The sequence below is a fragment of the Mesoplodon mirus genome, assembly GCF_964341445.2.
Source record: "Mesoplodon mirus genome assembly, chromosome: 4".
NCBI lineage: Eukaryota > Metazoa > Chordata > Mammalia > Artiodactyla > Ziphiidae > Mesoplodon > Mesoplodon mirus.
Genome location: NC_138979.1, coordinates 47,842,834 through 47,864,753, shown reverse-complemented (window position 1 = coordinate 47,864,753; position 21,920 = coordinate 47,842,834). Strand labels below are relative to the sequence as shown.

The 21,920-nt window shown below is 35.4% G+C and overlaps 1 protein-coding gene across 3 annotated transcripts in view; it reads right to left on the bottom strand.

The window, feature by feature from the left end:
- The window catches only part of TCF12 (transcription factor 12), a 388,587-nt gene that overhangs the window by 183,394 nt on the left and 183,273 nt on the right, over nt 1-21,920 (bottom strand). For all 3 annotated transcript variants that reach the window (XM_082616676.1, XM_082616675.1, XM_082616677.1), the window contains one exon: nt 18,892-18,994. In XM_082616676.1, the coding sequence (XP_082472802.1) occupies nt 18,892-18,994 (103 nt within the window). The remainder of the gene's footprint in view (nt 1-18,891; nt 18,995-21,920) is intronic.

Sequence of the window (21,920 nt, the reverse complement as noted above, 5' to 3'; positions counted from 1 at the left end):
GCAAGTTCCATTTTTGGCTAGTTAAAGCAGCATTTAAAATGAATTTTAAGAATGTTAACAACTTTAAAAACACATAGGTTGATTTTGCACTAGTTAAGCAAGAGAAGAAAAACTGGAAAGGAAATAGAAAACACATTAGACACAAAAAACTGAAAATACATTGGCTGCTTGGCTGTCTGCCTGACAAGGCTGTTGCGGTAGAATGACTAGTGATTTGATCCAGACAGGTGAGTCTGAGGAAGTAACACACACATGAACAATACAACTACTAACTGAAAAATCTATAATGAAGTATTTCTCCACAGATATGAAGTTCAGAAGGTTTCTGACAACTGCTCTGTAAGTTAGGTAAATATCACTGTCTGATGCTGAACTGATCAAACTGGCCAGATGTCAAAGTATAATTGAAAAAGAAAAAAAAGATAAAGATATTTCAAAAGAACAGCACATATCTCAGATCCAAAGCACCTATTAAAGGGAAGAGAGGCCCTTCATCTGTGTGGTTTCTAGTTCAACCATATCCAAAGACTCAAGAGGCAGTGACTTTTTAACATGGGTTAACAGAAATAAGAGTTAATGTGCTCAGACAAAATTCTTTCCTAATGAATCACTGCCCTTCAGTTAGCTCTTTTATTTAACATTTACAAAGGTTGGTATTGACATTTACTGTATGTCACTGCCAGGGGACCAAGCTGTGTCTATACTTAGAAATAACACAATGAAGAGGAGGTGGAGTCATAATCAATGCTGAAGCTTGCCTTCCTTGTACTGCCAAATACACCCTGGCCTAGCAGCCTCATCCTAAATACTGCAGAGCCAATTAAATCGATCACTGTATTGAATACAAGATAAGCCTTCTGCACTGCAAGGACTGAAAGAACAAAGATAACAGAAAAAAAATGATTCAATAAAAATTATCAACAACAAAACTTTAATATGATTCCCTGCTATTTTCCAGTGGACAGATTATGTAGTTGAATATGATCTCTTCACAAAATAAAAACAATTTTTTTAATATCTGCAAGTTTTCCTAAATCTTTTGTGATCTGTAAAACTGCTTTTGAAATTACACAATTATTTTAGCAATAGTTCTCATATTAAGAGCTGCAGGATTCAAATGGAAATAAAATGACCTTATCCAAACTGAGGGAAATGTTATTACAAATTTTAATTTATCAATAACAGAGAATGTTTATTAAATACTATCAATGTGCTTAGGTAGTAATGTTAAGCTCTTTGCACTGAGTACGTCCTTTAATTCTCAAACCAATCCTATAACTTAAGCATAATCACTATCCTCCGTTTATATATAAAGACCCTAAAGAAACTAGAGCCAGAAGTTTGAACCCAGGTAGTCTGACATCAGTCTTGCTGCAGGAAAGTAGCTCTTACTTACAGTAATGAAGTAGTTTTGTTCATTCAAAGCAGATTTTAAAATTATACTAATGTGAGAGGTCATTTTCTATCAAAGTGAGTAATACCTAATTATAAACATGATTTTTACTATAAAGAAGAAACTAGTATGCTTTTTTCCTACCTTTTTTATCTTATTGGGTTTTTAAAGATGCTGGCAGTTGAATTTCAATATAAAGCATGTTTCTCTACTTTAGTTCTATTTTTCCTCATAAATAAAACTTGTCATTAAAAGAGTAAACTTACATGGTTAGCAGTTTGACACTGAGGCCAAACAATGATAACACATTCTTTGGAATGTGGAAACTTTGAAATTTGGAAACTTAGTACTCAAATCAACTCACACTCAGAAAAGGTAGTCAAGAAAAGTTGTTAATAAATCATTTCATCATATTGTCCCCGACTTCTTCTCAATTACTCTATCACAACTAAACAAAACACCTGCTTCCCAGCCATTAAATTATGTAGGAAAAAATAAAATAAAGCTGCAGTCTAATTAAAATGAGAATGGCAATTACTATATAAACTATACTAAACTATAATCTCTCAGAGGGCAAGATCTTATAGTTCTCACATATCACCTAAACAAAGAATTATTAAAAGGAAATCCATACTTGGAAAATATTATGCAACACTGTCTACCAAAAGAAAAAAATAAATAATTTATGAACCACCGAGTCCCATAATCTTATTTATAAACTAGCTATGTTAGGAACCTGGAATTTATCCATATATGAGAAAATATTCATATGTGGAACCCAGGTTAAGTATAGTATGATGGTTTAAAAGCATAAGCTTTGGAGTCAAGGAGACCAACATCTCCCTATCACGACTAACAGTATTAAGTAAGAAAGTACTTAATCTTGTGCTTCAGATTCCTCATCTGTAAAATGAACATAACACCACCAATCTCATGTTTTTCCTGAGGATTAAATAAGACGATGTTATAGAAACACTTACAACAAAATCCAACATAGTGAGGTCCTGTGTAAATGGTAATCTGGGAACTGAACAGGAGGTAAGAAAGATGGCATTTTCTTCCTTCTTTTCTGAGTACAGGTGGGAAAAGTATATCTTTTTCTTCTTACATTTCATTATATAATCCTCTCCTACTACCTAGCATCCCCCTGCTCTGCTGGTGCCCAGAGTACTCAACTCATTACTATAGATCCCTTCAATGATTTGTCATCCACAGTATATCACACTCCAAAATGACTGAATTCCCTTTTGTCTCAATTAAAACTTGTCTGCTAGGAATTAAGCAATCCAACTTGACTAAGTTTTAATAACACATTAACATTCTGACAGATTATGCTTATTAACCCAAATCAATTGCTGGTACAATATAAGGCACTGAGACAAAATTAAAATTTAGGCAAAAATAGATGGACCAGCCTTTCCTAAGAATTTGCCTACAGACTTGCTCCTTTAAGTCATTTCTACTAGTCACAGCTTCTCCCAACATAAGCCAATGTCCACCAGGTTCTGAGTATTTTCAAAATAGATCTTGTAGGTAGTACAAAAAGGACAATGATGTGGACAGATCTATGATAGCTTCTTATCATGAAAAAGTGAAATTCATAATTAAAGACTTTAAAATGTATTCAAAGTGAAAATTATATTTAAGTAAATGAATTTTATTTTTCTTTTCCCGATTAAATCAAATGAACTATGTTCCTACAGCATGATCTAGAACTTAATGTCTAGACAATATTGTATTTCATACACATCGTAAGTTTATTAATACAAAGTCTGAGTCCCGAATAGTTCTTTGGCAGATAATGTTGTCTTTTTCATCTTGGTATTTCCCATACTCACAAGCACAGTGTTTAACATATAGAAGGCACTCAATAATATATGAAGATACACGTGGTATATTAAAACTCTTATGGGAAGAACTATTACAATTTGTGCTATACCAAACCAATTTCATAAAAATGAACTGCCTGCCTACTGGTTTTCCACAGAAAATCAAGGCCACCTAGGCCTTACTGAAAGGATGGAACCTCAACTGCTACACTCCAAAAGACAGCAATCTAAGCTGCCCTACTGCAGCTCCTCTGTATCTGAACAGCCACTGAGATCAAGTTGAAGTTTGGCCATGCACAATCACTTACAGTTAGGGAAGAGCTGAGGGCATTCCAAGCGAATTACTTCCTACCTCCAAGTAATCTGCCAAAATAGGTATCCACCTTCAGGGCACAGTTAACCCAGCCAGGGCTTCTCCCTGAAAAAGCTACCTAAAGCTTGGCTCCTTTGCCCTATGGTGTCAGATCACTGAAAATTCAAGTGAAATCAGGTCATATGGCCAGTCTGGCGTGGAGGATGGTCCTAAGACCTAGGACTTCCTGCTCAAATCTAGGGAGCTAGAACCCTCAGCTGTGAGACGGTTCATGCTTTGGAACTGAAAAATTCCCAGTGCAACTCTTATTTCCACCTTCCCAAGATGTGACGAGGAGCAGAGGACTTCCCTTCCTTCTAAATCACATATGGAAAGTATAAACTATACACTCCAGAAATATTCCTGTGATCATCCTTAAGGTCTTTAGTGCTTTCTTTATGGTATCTAAAAGAAGCAGAGGCGTTAGCCCCTTATTCATATGCAACTTTTGGTAAATCCTCTCTTTTGGCCCTCTCCCCATTTACAAAACGTTTATTCTTTTCAAGATACATAAATCAAACCTACCAATTCCTCTATGCCACACGGGCAAACTATGAAATCTTATCAAGGTCTGCTAATGAAGTCTCTCTGAGTCATCTTCACTCAATCAGAGAATACCAAGGGTCTCAGTTTGAATTACCTCTCTCTTTAGGTATTAGGAAGGATAAGCAAGTGCCAGTACCTGCCTAGTGAATCCAAAATGTCATTTTTATGCCTGCAACAAAACCCTAAGAAAAGCTGTAGGTACTATGATTTCATAGAGTTTGGCCTGAAACTCCCTGGGATTCAGCTGTTCCATGCCTCTGTCCAGGGAGAAATAACAAGACATTCCACCAAGAAGCCAACCAGAAGCAAATGAATTCAGGCCTAGCCAGCTCTGCCACAGGTGAGCTCCATCTTTAAAAAAAAAAAAAAAAAGTAGAACAGGATCAGAACAAGCCAGAAAAGGGAGGACATTCAAATATGCCTTCATCTTAAGACCCTACACATGGGACTAACACTAAACATACTGCATCTGGGACAGGATATTAATGTGTTTTTCATTCACTGAAAATCTACATTTCTGTTCACAATTTTAGCCCAGTAACCCACATACTGCAATCTGAATCTCCTACTATCACAATCAACTCTTTTTATTTTTCTTTTTTTCTTTTCACTTAACAACTCAATAAATGTTGGATGAGGCTTCCAAGTACCTTAATTTTAACATCTCAGTTTCCTCATTTATATGAGATGAATCAAGTCCGTTTTTAGCTTTCCACAGCCAATGCATTCATTCTATCTATGCCCAGCCCAAATAGCCTATAAACACAGACTGAACCTCTCAAATTAAAGGATTTGTGGAACTGGAAAGAAGGCAGCAGACTATATTACTACTCTTGCATTTTTTTTCTTTCTTGTATTCAAAAGTCTCATTTTTCCCAATTAAAAACAAATAAACTTTCAACCAAATTCCCAAGAGCCTAGTCATAGAGGAAATAAGTAATGGGCACTACAGAAAAATGACTCCAGTTTCTCAAGTGCATAAGCATTTGTTTAGATTCTGTTTTAAAAGCAAGAATGTCGTACGCATTAGATCAGAGGCTGTTAACACGGGCAAGAAGATTCAGCATCTTATAGTTTCATGCTATTTGTGATGCTACTCTATTCTGCCAGTGCTTTTAAAGGCAAAAGCATGATACTTTCCCTGGACTATAGTACACTTAAAATATTTTAAAACAGAATTCTGTAAAATAAAATCTAAGTAATCAGATGAACACAAAGTCTTGGGTTTTTCTGAACCCAGATTGATCATGTTAACTAAATCTTTCCTACCATGTGTTTTATTGACCCTCAGAACCATTATCTTTCAAGGCAATCCATTATGACACTAATCAGATATACTATACATTGTTATGCTGCCATGAGTATGCATGGTGAGAAAGCTACATCTTTACAAGTTGCTGGGCAATTTAGGAATGATTTTTACTTCTTCCAAATTTCCTCAGTCAGGTTTCCTGTGACACTAAATTATCTCCATATGTTCTCATTACAAATATCAGGACCATTTGAATCTTGAATTAAAATATTACTTAATTGATTTATGCAGCTTGATGGCCGTTATACCTTCTCTAATTATGCTCCTTCACAAAGTAATGCTTTCTAGATACCTTACATGTGCATTTACTTTGATTTGGGATTCCTAATAGTTGATTTAAGTACAACTGTGATTTACAATAACATGTAAATGATTTAAATAAGAGCATTTAATGACATTAAATAAATCTCATAACTTTAATATTTTTATGAAGAGAGCAAGTTAAGCTACCTTTGAAAATTTCTATTTATTGTAATATACAGTAGTATTCAATATTCATCTCAAAAAACCTAAAACACTATATATGACAAATAGGTTATGGTAAATAATCTAAGCTGGTTTAATTAGTTAATAGTTAACCTAGGCCATAGGTTCAAAGTAACTAAATATAAGTTAAACTATTTGATGTTAAGACAAGAGATAGAAAAATTCCAATATTCTTATAGAAAAGCCTAAGCTAACTAAAAATAATTACAGAATTATTCTTTAAATAGTACAGAACTTAATAGATTGTCCTGTTTAAAATATTAATAATCATCACTACTGTGCATACTTCCAACTAACCGCTTCATAGGAAATAAAGAAATATATATTTTAAAAGATCAGATGTCCCATTCCGTTCCTAAGATAGGATCTTAGTACCTTTACAATAGCTGACATCTTAGCCCTTCTAGCTTTCCCCAGCTGACCCTGCACACTGAAGCACAGCTACAAATGCCCAGAGAAAGAAGACCCACTGGGAAAAATTGTACTCTGCTCAGCTTTGCATGCATCAGTGGGCTTCACAGTAGATAAATATACCCCATAGCCAGATTAACTGACACACTGAAGCAAAAAGGGAAATCTGAGATTTAGCCACTTTATCTTAAACCTCTTTTTAAGTAAGGGGTAGTTTATTTTTACTTCAGCTTTTACATATACAAAAAAGTCTGCCCCCAAGGACTCATCCACATTTCTAATAGTAATCATTTTTAAAGTATTTCTAAAAACCTTAATTTATAGTGCACCATATTTTATTATGATTTTAAAAGATCCAGAATTATAGCCTCTGTTTTCCACAAATGACACAAATTTTTTGACAACACAGAGCCAAGTTTTGGAAAATTTATTATTGGCTCTTTGTACGCATATTTAAAACAAGACTTCTCTAAAAGCTTAGAAAACAATTGGACAAATTAGGTAGAATCCTTAAAAATCCAAGGGGAAGTTATGCATTAGCCTACTGATGTTTTTCTCAACTCCATTTCCAAGAACGCTCCACAGTTCTCCCCCACATTTACCTCAAGAGACTCTAAGCCAGAACTCCCTTCGAAGGAGTTGTTTGTCTAAAATACCTAACCCCAGGGATCACTAGAACAGCCTCACCTAGATTCTCAAACTCTTCCAGGGGAGCCAGCTTCCTGTGACTGGTGAAAAACTGAAAACTACAGAAGAGTTTCCTAAGTAGGATTAGCATTTTAGAGGAGAGGAGGGAGTTTTTCACATCTAATTGAGATTATAAATGGCAGTCAACTTAATCCTCAAACCTCATTTCTCAGTCAAGTAAAAGGGAGGACAGGCACAGTCAAAATCTGTTGTATCTTTCTACTTTGCCTCCCAGGGAAAGAAAGGTGTCAAGGATCAGCTCTAGGCGAAATTTATCACTAAAAAATTAAATTTAGGACCTTCCAATATTTTTCTCTGACATGCTTACTACTACTACCTTTCCCTCACCCCAAGCCCTCTTGCTAATACTTTTCCATGTAAATACTCAATTCTGAAATACAGATTACCTTGCTTTCTAAATATTCCCAAGTTGTTTATGTCCTCAAGAACACACATAAGGCTTTTGGCCTTTGATGTTTCCCACTCCCTATTGCCCAAAGGTACAATAATGCTGTGCACACGAAGTGAAGGACAAATGTTGATGAAAAGATTCTTCTTCTTACTTGTTAATAGTTGTACAGTTTCCTAAAAAGGAAAGTTCAAGAGACATTCCAGCCTTAGAAATACATGGATTTGGGGGCTTCCCTGGTGGCGCAGTGGTTGAGAGTCCGCCTGCCGATGCAGGGGACATGGGTTTGTGCCCCGGTCCGGGAGGATCCCACATGCCGCGGAGCGGCTGGGCCCGTGAGCCAGGGCCGCTGAGCCTGCGCGTCCGGAGCCCGTGCTCTGCAACGGGAGAGGCCACAACAGTGAGAGGCCTGCGTACCACAAAAAAAAAAAAAAAAAAAAAAAAAAGAAATACATGGATTTTCACTGATTTAATAGGCCACAAGGGTGACTATTTTGGTCTAAATTTCCATTATAAATGTTTCTAGAAAAATAATCTCTGCACATCCTTGACCCTTCTCTTCCTCCTGTATTTCCTAACCTACTTTCCTATAATTTTTTATTTCCTTCAATTAATTTATTTGTGTGTTCAGTCGTCTATTTGTATATACTTTTTAATTAAAACTTTTCTTTTCAGGTAACTACAGATTTACATGCAGCTGTAAGAAATAATGGAGAGATCCTGAGAACTCTTTACATAATTTCCTTCATCTTATAATATCACAACCAGGATATAAACATTGCTACAATCCACTGATCTTATTCAAATTTCCTCAGTTTTTAAAAAATCTGTGTGCACACACGTGGTGTTGGTCCTATACACTTTCATTACACGTGCAGGTTCATGTACCCACCACCATAATCACGATACAGAACAAGGATCTGTCCTGTTGTCCTTTATAACCACATCCTCCTGTCTCCTTACCCTCTGGCAACCAACAATTTGTTCTCAATTCTATAATTTTGCCATTTCAAGAGTAGTATATAAATGGAATCACACAGTATGTAATCTTTTGAGTGGCTTTTTTTTCACTCAGCCTAATTTACTTAACATCAATCTAAATCACTGCATTGATTATAGTTCGTTCTTTTTTATTGCTGTATAGTATTCCATGGTATGAATATACCACAGTTTCACCATTTACCCAGTGAGAGACATTTGGATTGTTTCCAGTATGGGCTATTATGAATAAAGGTGCTATGAACATTCGTGTTCAAGTTTTTGTGTAAACATAGGTTTTCATTTCTCTGGGATAAATGAGTACAATTGCTGAGTTGTATGGTAACTGCATTTTAGTTATATAATGAATGGCCAAAGTGTCTTCTAGAATGGCTATACCATTTTACATTCCCAATGTGTATTTTCCTTTACATCCTTAGGTTAAATTCCTCACTGGCAGAGCTACACAGAGCCACAATGTATTTTTTTAATGGGTGTCATCTTCATAAGTATATTTGGGGCACTGCTTTCCTTCTAAGTGACCATTGTAAACTGGAAAGTTAAAAGCACATTCTATGAAGAAAAGAGTTGGGAAGTTCAGGTGTACTGCAATGTCCTAAAACTGTTCAGTGCAGCAAGTTTGACCAAAGGAATCAGGGACAGATTTTTTTAAAAGATATAAACAGATACAGAGGATACATATAACAACATGCAAATTATGAGTGCATACATACGTATATCCCTCCAATATCTCTAGGGAAAAGTAAATTACAAACAGACACCTGCTACTATGCCAGTACTTGAAGATGTTTTCTAGTAACTTTGTAAAACACCTAAAGATAATACTTACAAACATTTTTTAGAAGACACATGTTTGAAATCTTACTGTAAAATGAATGAAAACAAAAGCTTATATTCAATGTGCTCCTATCTTGTCTAAACATACAGGTGTGTATGAGTGCATGCGCACACACACTCACACACCAGGAGTAAAACTGCTTTGCACTTAATGCTGTCACTAAAGGACTGCATGATTTAATTTCCTTGAAACGATTAGCCTGTATGAAAGGAAAATAAAAAGTAGATGGGAATTCTTTGGTGCAAGCATATTTCATTTCATGTAAACCTAAGAAGAAGATATTTATAAAAAATATCACATAAATATAGCACTATATTTTCTTAAATCTTCCAGGTAAAAGAGACCCTTAAATTGAAGACGAATAGCATATCAAATCAGAAATCTCAAACACAAATCATTAAGACCTGTACATGAAAAAATTTATATACTCTATAAACTGCAACAAAAATCCATAATTTACATTTATCTTACCAAAAATGTTCAGATACAAGCTAGAAAATGTTATAATATTTTTATTGCACACATTTTTGGGGATATCCCCCACTTGGGAGTGCAGACTCTCACTAAAGCCAACAGTACTTTTCTGATGACTGTGCCATTCTCACATTATGCTCTCATCACAGGTTCTCTCTATACACTCTTCTCCACAGTTATTCTCTGAAGATTTCTCTCTGAAAAGCAGCCCCACTGCCACATCGCCACCAAACTGCCTAATTTTCACCTTTTCCTCTCCTAATGTGGTAGGTTCAATTCACTACAGTTACATTACGGTTTTACATTACTATTTTGCGAAGTAGATTTTTTAAAAATTCCAGATTATAGAAAACTAACGGAATAACAGAATTTCGGATGAAGGAAATCTGACATTTGCCTAAAAAAGCAACTATCAGTATCACACTTGAAGACAAAACAACAGGAAAACAACTCACCTAGTAAGTAACTTACCATTCTGTATAGAGGCAATGAAGCCCTGTAAATTTTAGAAATAATTCACCACCACCACAACCACCAATCACCACGTCTGGATATTAAAAAAAACAGAAACACAAAACAACCCTGGTACATTCCACAGAATTTCACATATATGATTTATTACCTAATAAAAAAATTGATGTTGCTACTGTTTAAAGTTTTTTTTATTGTAAACTATCTAGAACAAGATTGGCCAACTACAGCCTGTAGAGCAAATCCAGGCCACCAACTGTTATTTTTATAGCCCATGAGCTAAGAATAGTTTTTCACATTTTTAAATGGTTATATAAGTACCTACACATACTATCACTGATTTTGCCTTCTGGGCTGCAAACTCTAAACTATTTACTATCCGGCTTTTTGCAAAAAGGTTTGCTAACCCCTGATCTCAGGAATCAGTATAGAAAAACATGTAATATAAATTAATAAAATTTATAACTATAAATAAAATGAATTGATTTAATTTTCAACAAGTTGAAGTGGCCTTGAACTCTACTCTCATTTAATTGTGACTCCCTAGAAATTTCATACAATCTGAGGAGTCTGACAACCCCCCAGAGGTATTCTCAAAGTGAAAAACAAGTAAGTAATTTAAGAATGACTGTTACAGGGTGGCGCAGTGGTTGAGAGTCCGCCTGCCGACACAGGGGATACGGGTTCGTGCCTCGGTTCGGGAAGATCCCACATGCTGTGGAGCGGCTAGGCCCGTGAGCCATGGCCACTGAGCCTGCGCGTCCGGAGCCTGTGCTCCGCAACGGGAGAGGCCACAACGGTGAGAGGCCCGCGTACCGCAAAAAAAAAAAAAAAAAAAAAAAAAGAATGACTGTTACATACTTCACCACACTACACCATGCATATGCCAATAGCCAAGAAACTATTTTTCAAGAGAACAGTATTACATAAAAACATAGCCATACATATGAGAAAACCCCACAATACAGGTAGAACAGCAAATTCTACTATTCTTAAAAACCTTAAATTCCAAAAAACAACACCAAAACAAACCCAACCTGGAAGTCATAGAAAATGTGAGCTATGGAAAACAAAGGCTGAATTTTGTAAGAAAAAAAGGAATAAGCTGAGATGTGAAGGTGATTATAAAAATAGTGGATTGACACTCAAATTAAGCAACAATTTTTACTTAAAATGTGAGGCTTATTAAGTAACAGCCACATAGTACAAAGACTATACAACTGAATGGTAACTACCATGAATACCTTCAAACAATAACATTTCTATAATTTAAACCAAAGCAATTCAAGATATGCTTTCAAATTCTTAAAAAATTCACTTTTATTTTGTGGCTAATTAAAGCTTGCATAAACACTGTGACCACTAACCAACCTAGTACTGAGTCTTCACTTTAAAAGAGGTTCCAGAGTTTTCAAGGTAAAAGGAGTACCAGTCACACCTCCCCCTACTCCCAGTCCTTATGACAATCATGTATTTTTCAACACTCCCAATTGAGAATCACTGAGCAAGATGACCTCTAAGATCCATTCCAGTGCAAATATTCTATGAGAATTTTAGTTAATACCTAAATAGCATTTATTTTTAACAGAATGCTCAGAAAACCTATAGTAAATGATAAAGACATTATTATAACCATAAGCAGTGAATCTGAAATATTACCACATCAAAGACACAGTCTGATAATGCTGCTCTAGGACTTATCCTAATCAAAATAATGTCCCAAATTCTCAACTGTGTGCCATGGTGTGGTTCTGAGATTATACACATCAAGGAAAACTGTCAGGTTTACAGAAATTCCTTAATGAAAAAAATCATTCTTTTGTTCTCTAGTAAACAAGCAGCCACAGCCCCTGTCATCCACCCTACTATAAAGAGAACTCAGAATATCCTCAGAGTTCACATTCACTTGGTGAGAATCAGACACAAACAATGGGAAGATTCAAGGAAGAACCATATATCAGATCTGTGCCACTGACCCACTATATAACTGTGCAGATCAGTAAAGATTACTGCTGACCACAGAGCATAAACACATGAATGATGATGAACAAATGGATTGGGTAAATAAATAAAAATAAAGGTGATCCTCCTTACATAAGTCCCTGGAGATACCACTTTGCAAGACTGCAGAGTTAAGCCAATGTTGTGGCCTGATGAAAATATTCACTAATGACCAGATAACTTAGAAAAAAATACCAGTGAAATATCACTCACAGATAGTGTGCCTATCTCAGGCCTGAGTCAATGGCATTGTTGGGTCAATCTTTTGCTAAATAACCCATAATACAAAGCAAATACAAAAGAAATTCACTGAGAGTTGAATATCATGCAAGAGACTAAAAATTTCACCAAGTCCTTTAAAATTATGTTAAAGAATCATTTAATCAAACACAAAAGCCATTGACAGATTAGGACCTAACTGAATTAGAGTCAGTTAATAACTGAAGAGAAAATCAACAAGGTTCAAATGTGAAGTAAAAGACATTTCTATAATGCCATACAATTTTCTGAAGAAAAAAATACACCAAAAAAATTCAACAATTAATTAATTCTTTGTTCATTTAAAATCTAGTAGATTTTATGGTTTGTTTTGTTAATATTACTTTCTAATTTTAGCTTTAGTTTTCAAAGTAAAGCCCCAAACATTTTTTTCTCTCTATCTTCCAAACTCTTGACATCTCTTTGAAGCAATCATTTAATTCTCTTGAATAATCCACGCCAGGACTAATTACTCTTAGATAAAAGGGACCTGAGTCTATACTGGAGCACCCCTGAAACTCTGGAACCTCTTTCAAAGTGAGGTACCAGTTTGGTCTCCCCCAGACTGGGTAGAAAAGAAACCATTAGCTCATCTCTGGCTTACAGGATAGGTTTCAGAAAGAATGGCTATCAAGTCATTTTAACTATGAAAAGACGCTGCTTTTCAGGCTGAGGAGGCAGGGTAGGGACATGGAAAGAAATGACGTTGTCAGGAACAGAGTATTACAAATAAAATGCATATATGCATTGAAAGAAAACATCCCAAACCACTAAGGAATAAGGTAACCTGTAATATGGTAGCCAGAAAGGACAATGTAAAACATTTTGGAAAGATTGGAGGTAGGACCTAGAAGTAGATAGCAAGAGACAAGAACACCGCACTCTACCCTTTCCCACTTTTCTAATCTCCTCTCTGCCCAATTTGCCTCTCCAGTTTTATATCATTCTCTTAACACTTTCAAGGGGAAAGAGGGGGATCAGATGAGAGTGATTGAACCCTTGGATCCACCATGCCTAAAATCAATCTACTCCTAGTCATTTGGGATAAGTAAGTCAATAAATACCACTTTTTGTTGAACACAGTTTAAGTGAATTTCTGTTATTTTCACACAGTTAGGGCAGAATAAAGAGATGGATGGGTACACACGAAGGAGAAAGAAAAAGGTATTCAATAATTCAGACTGGTTAATGAGAGTCTAAGCAGTAGCAAGAGGAAGGAAAAGATATAAAAGCTGTAATGCAGAAAAAGGAGCAAATGAACAAATGGTTGAACATGAGGTAAAAAGAAAAAAAAAAGCAATGCAGTAGAAGGGGGCTGTGAGCTAAGTTAGAATCAAGAGGGTTAGATCCCTGTTTCCTAATTAACTACTCATTTCATTTTTCTTGGTTTTGGTTTCTTCAATAACTTGGTCTGGTTCACTCAAATTTTTCCCAGTCGCAAGATTTTGTGTTTGTAAGCATCCAAAGATCAGAGAACGTAGATCAGTGAATAATAACTCATCCTTCGTTGAGACTTGGGGTTAATAAAACACTGGACAAAGTATGAAGGCCTAATCCTTATGAAATACTGTCATACCAGACAGTAAACTATACTGTTTCCCCTAAGCACAATTATAATCATTTTCATTATCTCATCTATCGAAAGAATTTCTGTACATCAAAGTTAGAGATCTTTTTGAAGGCAGAGTTCTATTATGTTTTGATATTCTGAAAATGGTGATTCTACATTTTTTTGTAACTCTAAGAGATTTCTGGAGTAATCATAAAGTATAGTGTAGGCAGAATCAAGTACACAAAAAGAGTTTTCTTTGAAATTTGGTTGTTTGAAATACTGAATATATAGGAAAAAAGTGTACTTGGGTTTAAATTCCCAGACAAGCCCACAGAAACTTATTTAATCCACAATGAAATGAAAATAAAATGCAGTAGCTGCTAACAGAGGGAGGGGGCCCTTTAAACTTGGTCAGGTAAAGAAGGGCAGGGCTGAGCAAATAGACTCCAACAACAATGGAAGGACAGTTGGTTTGTTTATAAGTCAAATACTCACAAAACAAAGGTTTAACAATGCAACAGCTGGACCCAACCAGTTAAATTACGTAAGATGCCTAAAATGACTTATAAAAGTATATCCAGCAGTATTAACCTTGTGCTACTTTACATGTCAAAGAACTCTCATATTTTATCTTTTATTTTTCCCTTAACACAACCTACAAACATGTCCCAGTGTGTGCTCCATGGAAAACTAGTTTCCCATAGGCTAATAAATGATGCTTTTTTACAAAAAGGCTTCTGTGCATCATCTGATTCTGGAATGTGATGGGCTAAACATAATTAAATAAGCTCCCCGCCTTTTTTTCCCAAAGTACAATCCCTTTAATACCGCAAAGTACAATCTCAATCTCTAAGAGGGGGCATGTGATATATAATGCTTTCCAAAGTTATGTCCCTATGGAACTTTTTTTCATAGTCACCTCTCAAAAGCAGTGTCTCCATATGTATAGTTTCGGAAAATCCTGAGCTAGTGCAACCCTGAAAGCGTCAAGTAGAAAGAACCAATATCTTACATGCCTAACGTGCCTAATGGAAGAACACTGGGAGTCAGAATACATGAGCTCTACATTCAGTTTTGCCGCTTATTGACTCTGTGACCTCAAGAAAAAACACAATTTTTTTGTACCTTAGTTTTATCATTTGCAAAATACCAATTACAACTCTAGTTGCAGCCTTTTCCAGGGTTGGATAAAAGATATTACATGAGATTATAGGATTATGACATTCTAGAGCTACAGAAGACTTTTGAGACTATCCAGCAATACCTTATCTGAAAGATGAAGGTTATTTTTCAGGATCTGGATTAAAATCCAGACTTCTTAACTCTCAGCCCTGTATTTTTTCCTATACCACCACATGTTGCTTCCAGTTTTTAAAAGATACAATACTAGCAAAACATCTCTAGAGGCAACATAGGTCTCAGAAAGGAACACAAATGAAGGTCTCAGAAAAAAGGAAAATTGAAGGTACTATCTTAAGTTTCCCATTGACAATACATGCACACACCACCTAAAATAAGTAAAGCTTTGATAGACATGGAGGAGTAGACAGTTTATTCCACAATAATTTGGGAATCAAAGGGAGGCAATTCTATAAAATAATTTGTCTCTATGTCCAATTAATAAACTACTCCTACCATCACCAAAAATATATTTATCAACAACAGGTAAAGGAAAGCAAATATTACTGAAATTAATGAAGGGCCCAAGGGTGGAGAAATGGACCAAAGCTGGAAGAGGACAGAAATAAATAAGACTCTTTGGTGATACTACTGCAATTCACTGCTATTGTCAAAGCTTTGCAGTTTTACTATAATGGAGTACAGAACTGTTTGATGCTAATTACTTAGTGATGTGCCAAAAGGATGTACTTATTTCACTTGAAACATAAGAAAAAACCCCTTTTCCATATTGACAAATCAACAGGATAATTCCGAAATTCATTAGAAAGAAACACTGTTTCAACATCAGAGTTTTACTTCCCATGTAAAACACTTCAAAATATCTAAATGAACATAGAAGTGCATGTTTCTGTGGCAAACTGTTCATTACTGAATCATTACCAACCCTTGTTAGATAAAATTTCTCATTTTTGCAATGTACAAAATCATTAAAGTATTTGAGAGCTCCATCATGAAAGATAGTAGCACTTTACAATCCACTATTTCTTCAGGCAAATGTGCTTATCGCTGAACACAATACGAAAAATAACAACATTCCCTATACATACAATTCCAACCCCCTTAGATGGTGTCTTTATATGTTGACAGCAATGATGAAACATGTTACAGCTTTCCAGTTAGCTTTAACTGTTTCTGAGCACTCATCGTTCACAGAATCACTCTGAAATTTTTACCTATTATGACAACTAGGTGTCAATAGTTCCAAATGCTGCTAATACTGCCATGCACATCTCAGTCCTGCTTTAACAATGCAGGTTTTTAGCCTGAAAACTCCCCTAAATTATCAAATGGCTAACAAAGTTAATCTATCCACTGTAACTCTACTGAGTGCTATAAACCCATATTTGGGGGTATCTAACAGTTCAGTTACATCAAGTTACATCAAGTCACATCAAGTGGGACTGCCTGTTGCTGTATGGAGGTGCTTCACAATTTAAAGGACAGTGATTTCCAAAAGCTAGCTATTGTCATGCAGATTGCTTAGACTCAACTGTTAGATATCTCATTTGATCATTTGTACTGAAAATAAAAGGAAGGAAGTGTAGTAAATCAGATATTCCCAAGACCAGTGAAATCCTTTGGAACAATATCTGCCTAATCTTCTTCAGGGTCATTTTCCCCTTTCTTATAGGTAAATTAACATTTTTAAGATTAGGAAGTTAAAACGTACAATGAGAATGTATAGCTGCACCTGGTTAACTGCACAGTGTAGTTCAGATGAATGCAGATTTTCCTCATTTGTACTGTGAAGGGATCAATCTGTTTATAAACCTGAGTTTTTTTATTTCAAGATTTATTTTAGATGCTGATTTTATACATAGGGTATGGATGATTATTGAACGTATTCTAATAATTAACTGTAAACTGAAGAAACTAACAAGCACATGTTCATAATTGCTCCAACTAAGAAAATGTTACCTCAAACTGAATTACAGAAATATTTTTAGTCAACAGCCACTCAGAGCAAGTGACTGACATGCATACTTCTTAGAATTCATTTATTTCCCACACTTACCCCACTATTTTAACAGTCACCTTGGCTCAAAGCTGCACTAATGATGCAATTCTACTGAACTTAAGAGTCATCTCTGTAAGCTAATAAAGATAAGAACATAAATATAAAAAAGGGCAATTTCTGATTTTTCACAATTCAGTTATATCTTTAATTAAGAAAGCTTAGTTCAATCTGAAATTACAAAAACATTGACTATAGTTTGCTCTACCATATTTACCATAAATTAAACGCTACTTGGGGAAAAGTTATACTACAAAAGGAAACTATCTGGAGTGTCACATCTACTTTACTTTGATAGTAAGCTTGATAGAAAATTTAGAAGATAGATTAGAAAGTTTTCCCTGGCCAAATGCAAGGATAATTATTTTGTTCTATATTTAATTCTGATTTTTACCTGGAATGATAATATATTTAATACCAGGATTTTCATTTTCATTTATGTTGAAACAAATTGTCATTTTAAACACAAGTTTTATCACTGATTTTTATTCTTGTGTCATACTCAATGATTCTGGCTTCAAAGTGGTAACTGCCTTAGGCAAAATCCACACTGAAATATCAGAATCTGTCTCCTCAATACTTTACGGAGGGTAAGGGAAATAAAGACTGTGCTAAACAAAACCATTTATAAAGAAACTGCAGACCACCAGGATTTTGGATTTGGGTAATCCACTTAGATTAGCATGGCTGTCTCTTAAAAGGACAATTCTAAGATCACAATATAGGTCATGTCCTTAAGAAGTAAAGTAATGAAATCAATGTCAATTACACAAACCTTCTATATTAACATGACGCCACTGACAACCAGTAAGACAGATTAAATAAAGCTTTTGTAATGTGCTCAGCCCCAGCATAAACAAGAAGGAAAAATAATGTCATAAAACAGATTCTTTTGAATCAGGTTCTGCAAAAAGGTAAAATTCTCACTTAATAAAAGAGTGGCATCCAAACTGGGGGGAAAAATTGGGGGCTTATCATTTCAGATTGAATAGCTATAAACTTTGATATGAGAAAGCGAGAGGGCAGGGGGAGAGAGGAAGGGAGGGCTGGTTTGCAGGGAGTAAGGGGAGATATAGAAAATGGCTAACCTTAAAGGTTTTGCCAAAAATAATAATCAGGTTTAGGTGGTAGGTAATATCATTCAAAGTACAACTTTACTACAGCAGAAGAAAAAATTTTAAATCCCCAATAAGAACCCAAGTGCTTAAAACAAATGCTGCAATACTTAAATATACTATTATGTTTTGATCAGTGTCAAAAGAAATACTGTCCAAAATGAGTAAAATTTGCCTAAAATCACTGCTGTCATATTTTTAATTACCACATATATACAACTGTTAAGACAAATAGTAAATTACAAACAAATGTCTCTGAAATGCTTCTCTGCCCAGAAAGCAGAAAACATAATGCTTGATGTCACAGACACTGCCAAAACTAACAGTTAAAACACTGCTGCTTCCTTTTTTGATAGCAATGACAATAATGCTCTAATAGAAGGAACCACATTTCTGAATGCTTGCCCCTCAAACTTAGCTGAACAAAGAAAGCCCAGATGCCCCTAGAAACTTAGGAACTTTCTGCTACATACTTAGGTGTCCATCCTGGACAAGGAGATAAAAAATGTCTCTGACCAAAGAGGCTCTGTGAAGACTACTTGCAGAGAAATTACCAACTTACCCATTAGATTTGAGTTCATGAAAGGTGTTGGGGACAAGCCTTCATGGGCCCCTAATCGACTGTCATTCAAGTGATCACTGTAATGAGGGCTGTCTGTAAAACCCTAGAGAAAAAAAAAAAAAAAGACCGGAGTATTAAAGAGATTATTTGGCAGTCGTGCTAATTGACCATAATGACACTCATCTAATTAATATACAGACTTACAAATGGTCATTCCTAACCAAGTTTCTGGTTCATTACTTGAAAAACTAAACAGAAGTGCTGCTTTTATTCCTTTTAAGATATTAAAGTCAAAAAGTTTCTTTATAGATTAAAAAAAAAATTAGCCCTACAATCTCTTTACAGCCAAAAGTAAAGTTCTAAAAGGATGAACTAAGAAAATATATTTCTGAGTTACAATAAATTAGGAAAATGTTTATCTGTATCCTCCTTTCTCTGCCTCCATACCCTATCAATAAAGGGTTGGGCAATTACAAGATTTACTTAAAATATTTTTTAAAATTGACAATCAATATACTAGAAATGAATCCTTTCCTAAATGGCAAACAAATATTTAGCAAAAGAAGATCTGCTTATACTCCTTTTAATACTAGTATAACAAGATATACTCCTATAGAAACTGAGCCATGTAAAAAAGAAAACACAAAGATAGTTAATTTAAATTCTTAAGAATCTAAAAAATGAAATTGCAAACACCATGAAAACAATAAAGCTAATGTTATTATTTCACAATAGCTGTTGTTAAATTTATCCTTATAACTTAAAACATGTTTTTTGAAAGTGAAGGAGCCTAAAAGACATGAAAGTTCACAAATACAATAAGTGTTACAAAAAGCTCAGTGGATAAAAGCTGTTCTGGTTCTCAGACTCTTATACATGCTAAATACAGCATCACCTCCAAAATCACATAGTTTCTAAACAAGGCTTTGAACCCCTAGTTAATTAAAACTGAGGTGGTACCCACCCTTTTGCCAACTTAAAACGATTTTAGTAAAGATCAGAAAATCTTACAAGAGGCCCAAACAAGAACAAAAACTGACTGCCCTGGCTTACAGAAACCACCCAGAATCCTCTGGGACTATAAAATCATCAATCAGTGAACATTTATCATTACCCAGACTGCAGGCTAACATTCAAGAAGACATTAATGGGGCTGAAACAGGCCTCACTATCTTTGCAGGCATGCTGTCAGTTCAACCAAAGGGCTAGGAATTGAGGGCTAAATAACTGTCAAATCATTACAATTGCTTGGGGATGCATGTCACAACACCTTCTGCTGTTCTGTTTTAAAACTAATCTGCTGGGAGTGCTAACTCCCAAATGAATCTTTGTTTCATTTTTATCTACTTTAGAATCACTGATACACATGTGACAGACACTCAAAAAGAACCTTGGTGACACTTACAACTTGGTTATGACCACAAGGGTGTCCTCTGGTAACCACAACCATAGTCCTGTCTGTCACAGCCACACGCAGCAAGAGCTATACACAAAATAGAATGGCTCCCAGCTGAAGTCACTCCTTGGAGTTTACCTCTGTTGCTTAAAATTGAACACTCTTGAGGTGCTAAGTGACATCCTACTATCTCACATTCACCTGGGTGTTTCTCTCTGCCACTCCCTCCCACTGCCATTCTTAGGCATAGAGTCAAAATAAGACATTGAAACCTACAAAAAAACCTCACTGAAATATTGTTTATCATTATTAAACAAAAAAAAACTCACTGAAATATTGTTTATCATTATTAAACAACAGTATTACTCTTGAAAAATGCAAACAGAAATGCATTTGTAGGTCAGCCATGTTGTTCACACTTTATCTGAATGTTAACGGATAATAAAAGATTAATTTTGCATGTTCTCAATTCTCTTCATCCTTGAAGTGCAATAAGAACTTTTTTCTTTCATGACTATAAAAATAAAAACATTAAAAACATTTTAAACTATTTCCTAAAGCACAAGTATATAAATAAATAATATAAATATTATATAATAATATAAATAATAATACAAATAAATCTAAGTTTCAGGGTATCATCAAATAATTGTACACACCTTCACATATCACATATATCACAGTAAGCATAGAGAAGATCTATCTCTAAGCCCCTATTAATATGTGCTCAGAAAACAGAACAATTATTTTTCTATGAACCATACACAAATAATAGTAAGTACTATCTCTTATCCATGTGCAATCACATACAGCAACGTATAGTATAGAATTTACTATAAGATTATTTCCCAGTCCAATAATAAAATCTGGGATTGTCATATTGTACCACAGAGGAATCTATAAACCTGTGTCATCACATACAAGCAAGATTTGAATATGGGCCCTCAATATCTATTTACTCATAAATTATATACATATACTATTAACCAATATAACAAATTTCAGTAAGTCATAATTTCGTTCATGTAAGATAAAAATTAAATAGAAATTTGAGTATTTTTTCCCACACCTCAAAGGTTCATCTAAGTGCGCAAATTCTTTTGAAAAGCCACAGCCTAAAAGATAAGAGAGGAACAGTTCTTCATCCACAGATGCAAACTGATGCTGGAGGATGGAACAATGAAAGTGGACTCAAAAATGTTTGTCATAGTTTTAGGGACTTCCCTGGTGGTCCAGTGGTTAAGAATCTGCCTTCCAATGCAGGGGGCATGGGTTCGATCTCTGCTCAGGGAACTAAGATCCCACATGCCACGGGGCAACTAAGCCCTCACCGCAACTACTGAGCCCACGTGCCACAACTACTGAGGCTGTGCGCTGTGGCGCCCACATGATACAACTAGAGAGCAAGTGCACCACAACTAGAGAGAAGCCCACGCACGGCAAGGAAGAGCCCTCACACCACCGCGAAAGATCCTGCATGCCGCAACGAAGATCCTGCATGCCACAACTAAGACTCGACGCAGCCAAACAAACAACACAAAGTTTGTCATAGTTTCAGATCTAATGTGTGCCAAAACCTCACTTAAAAAACCGGGACTGGCTATTGTTTGAGATTATTCTTATCACTGCTTCC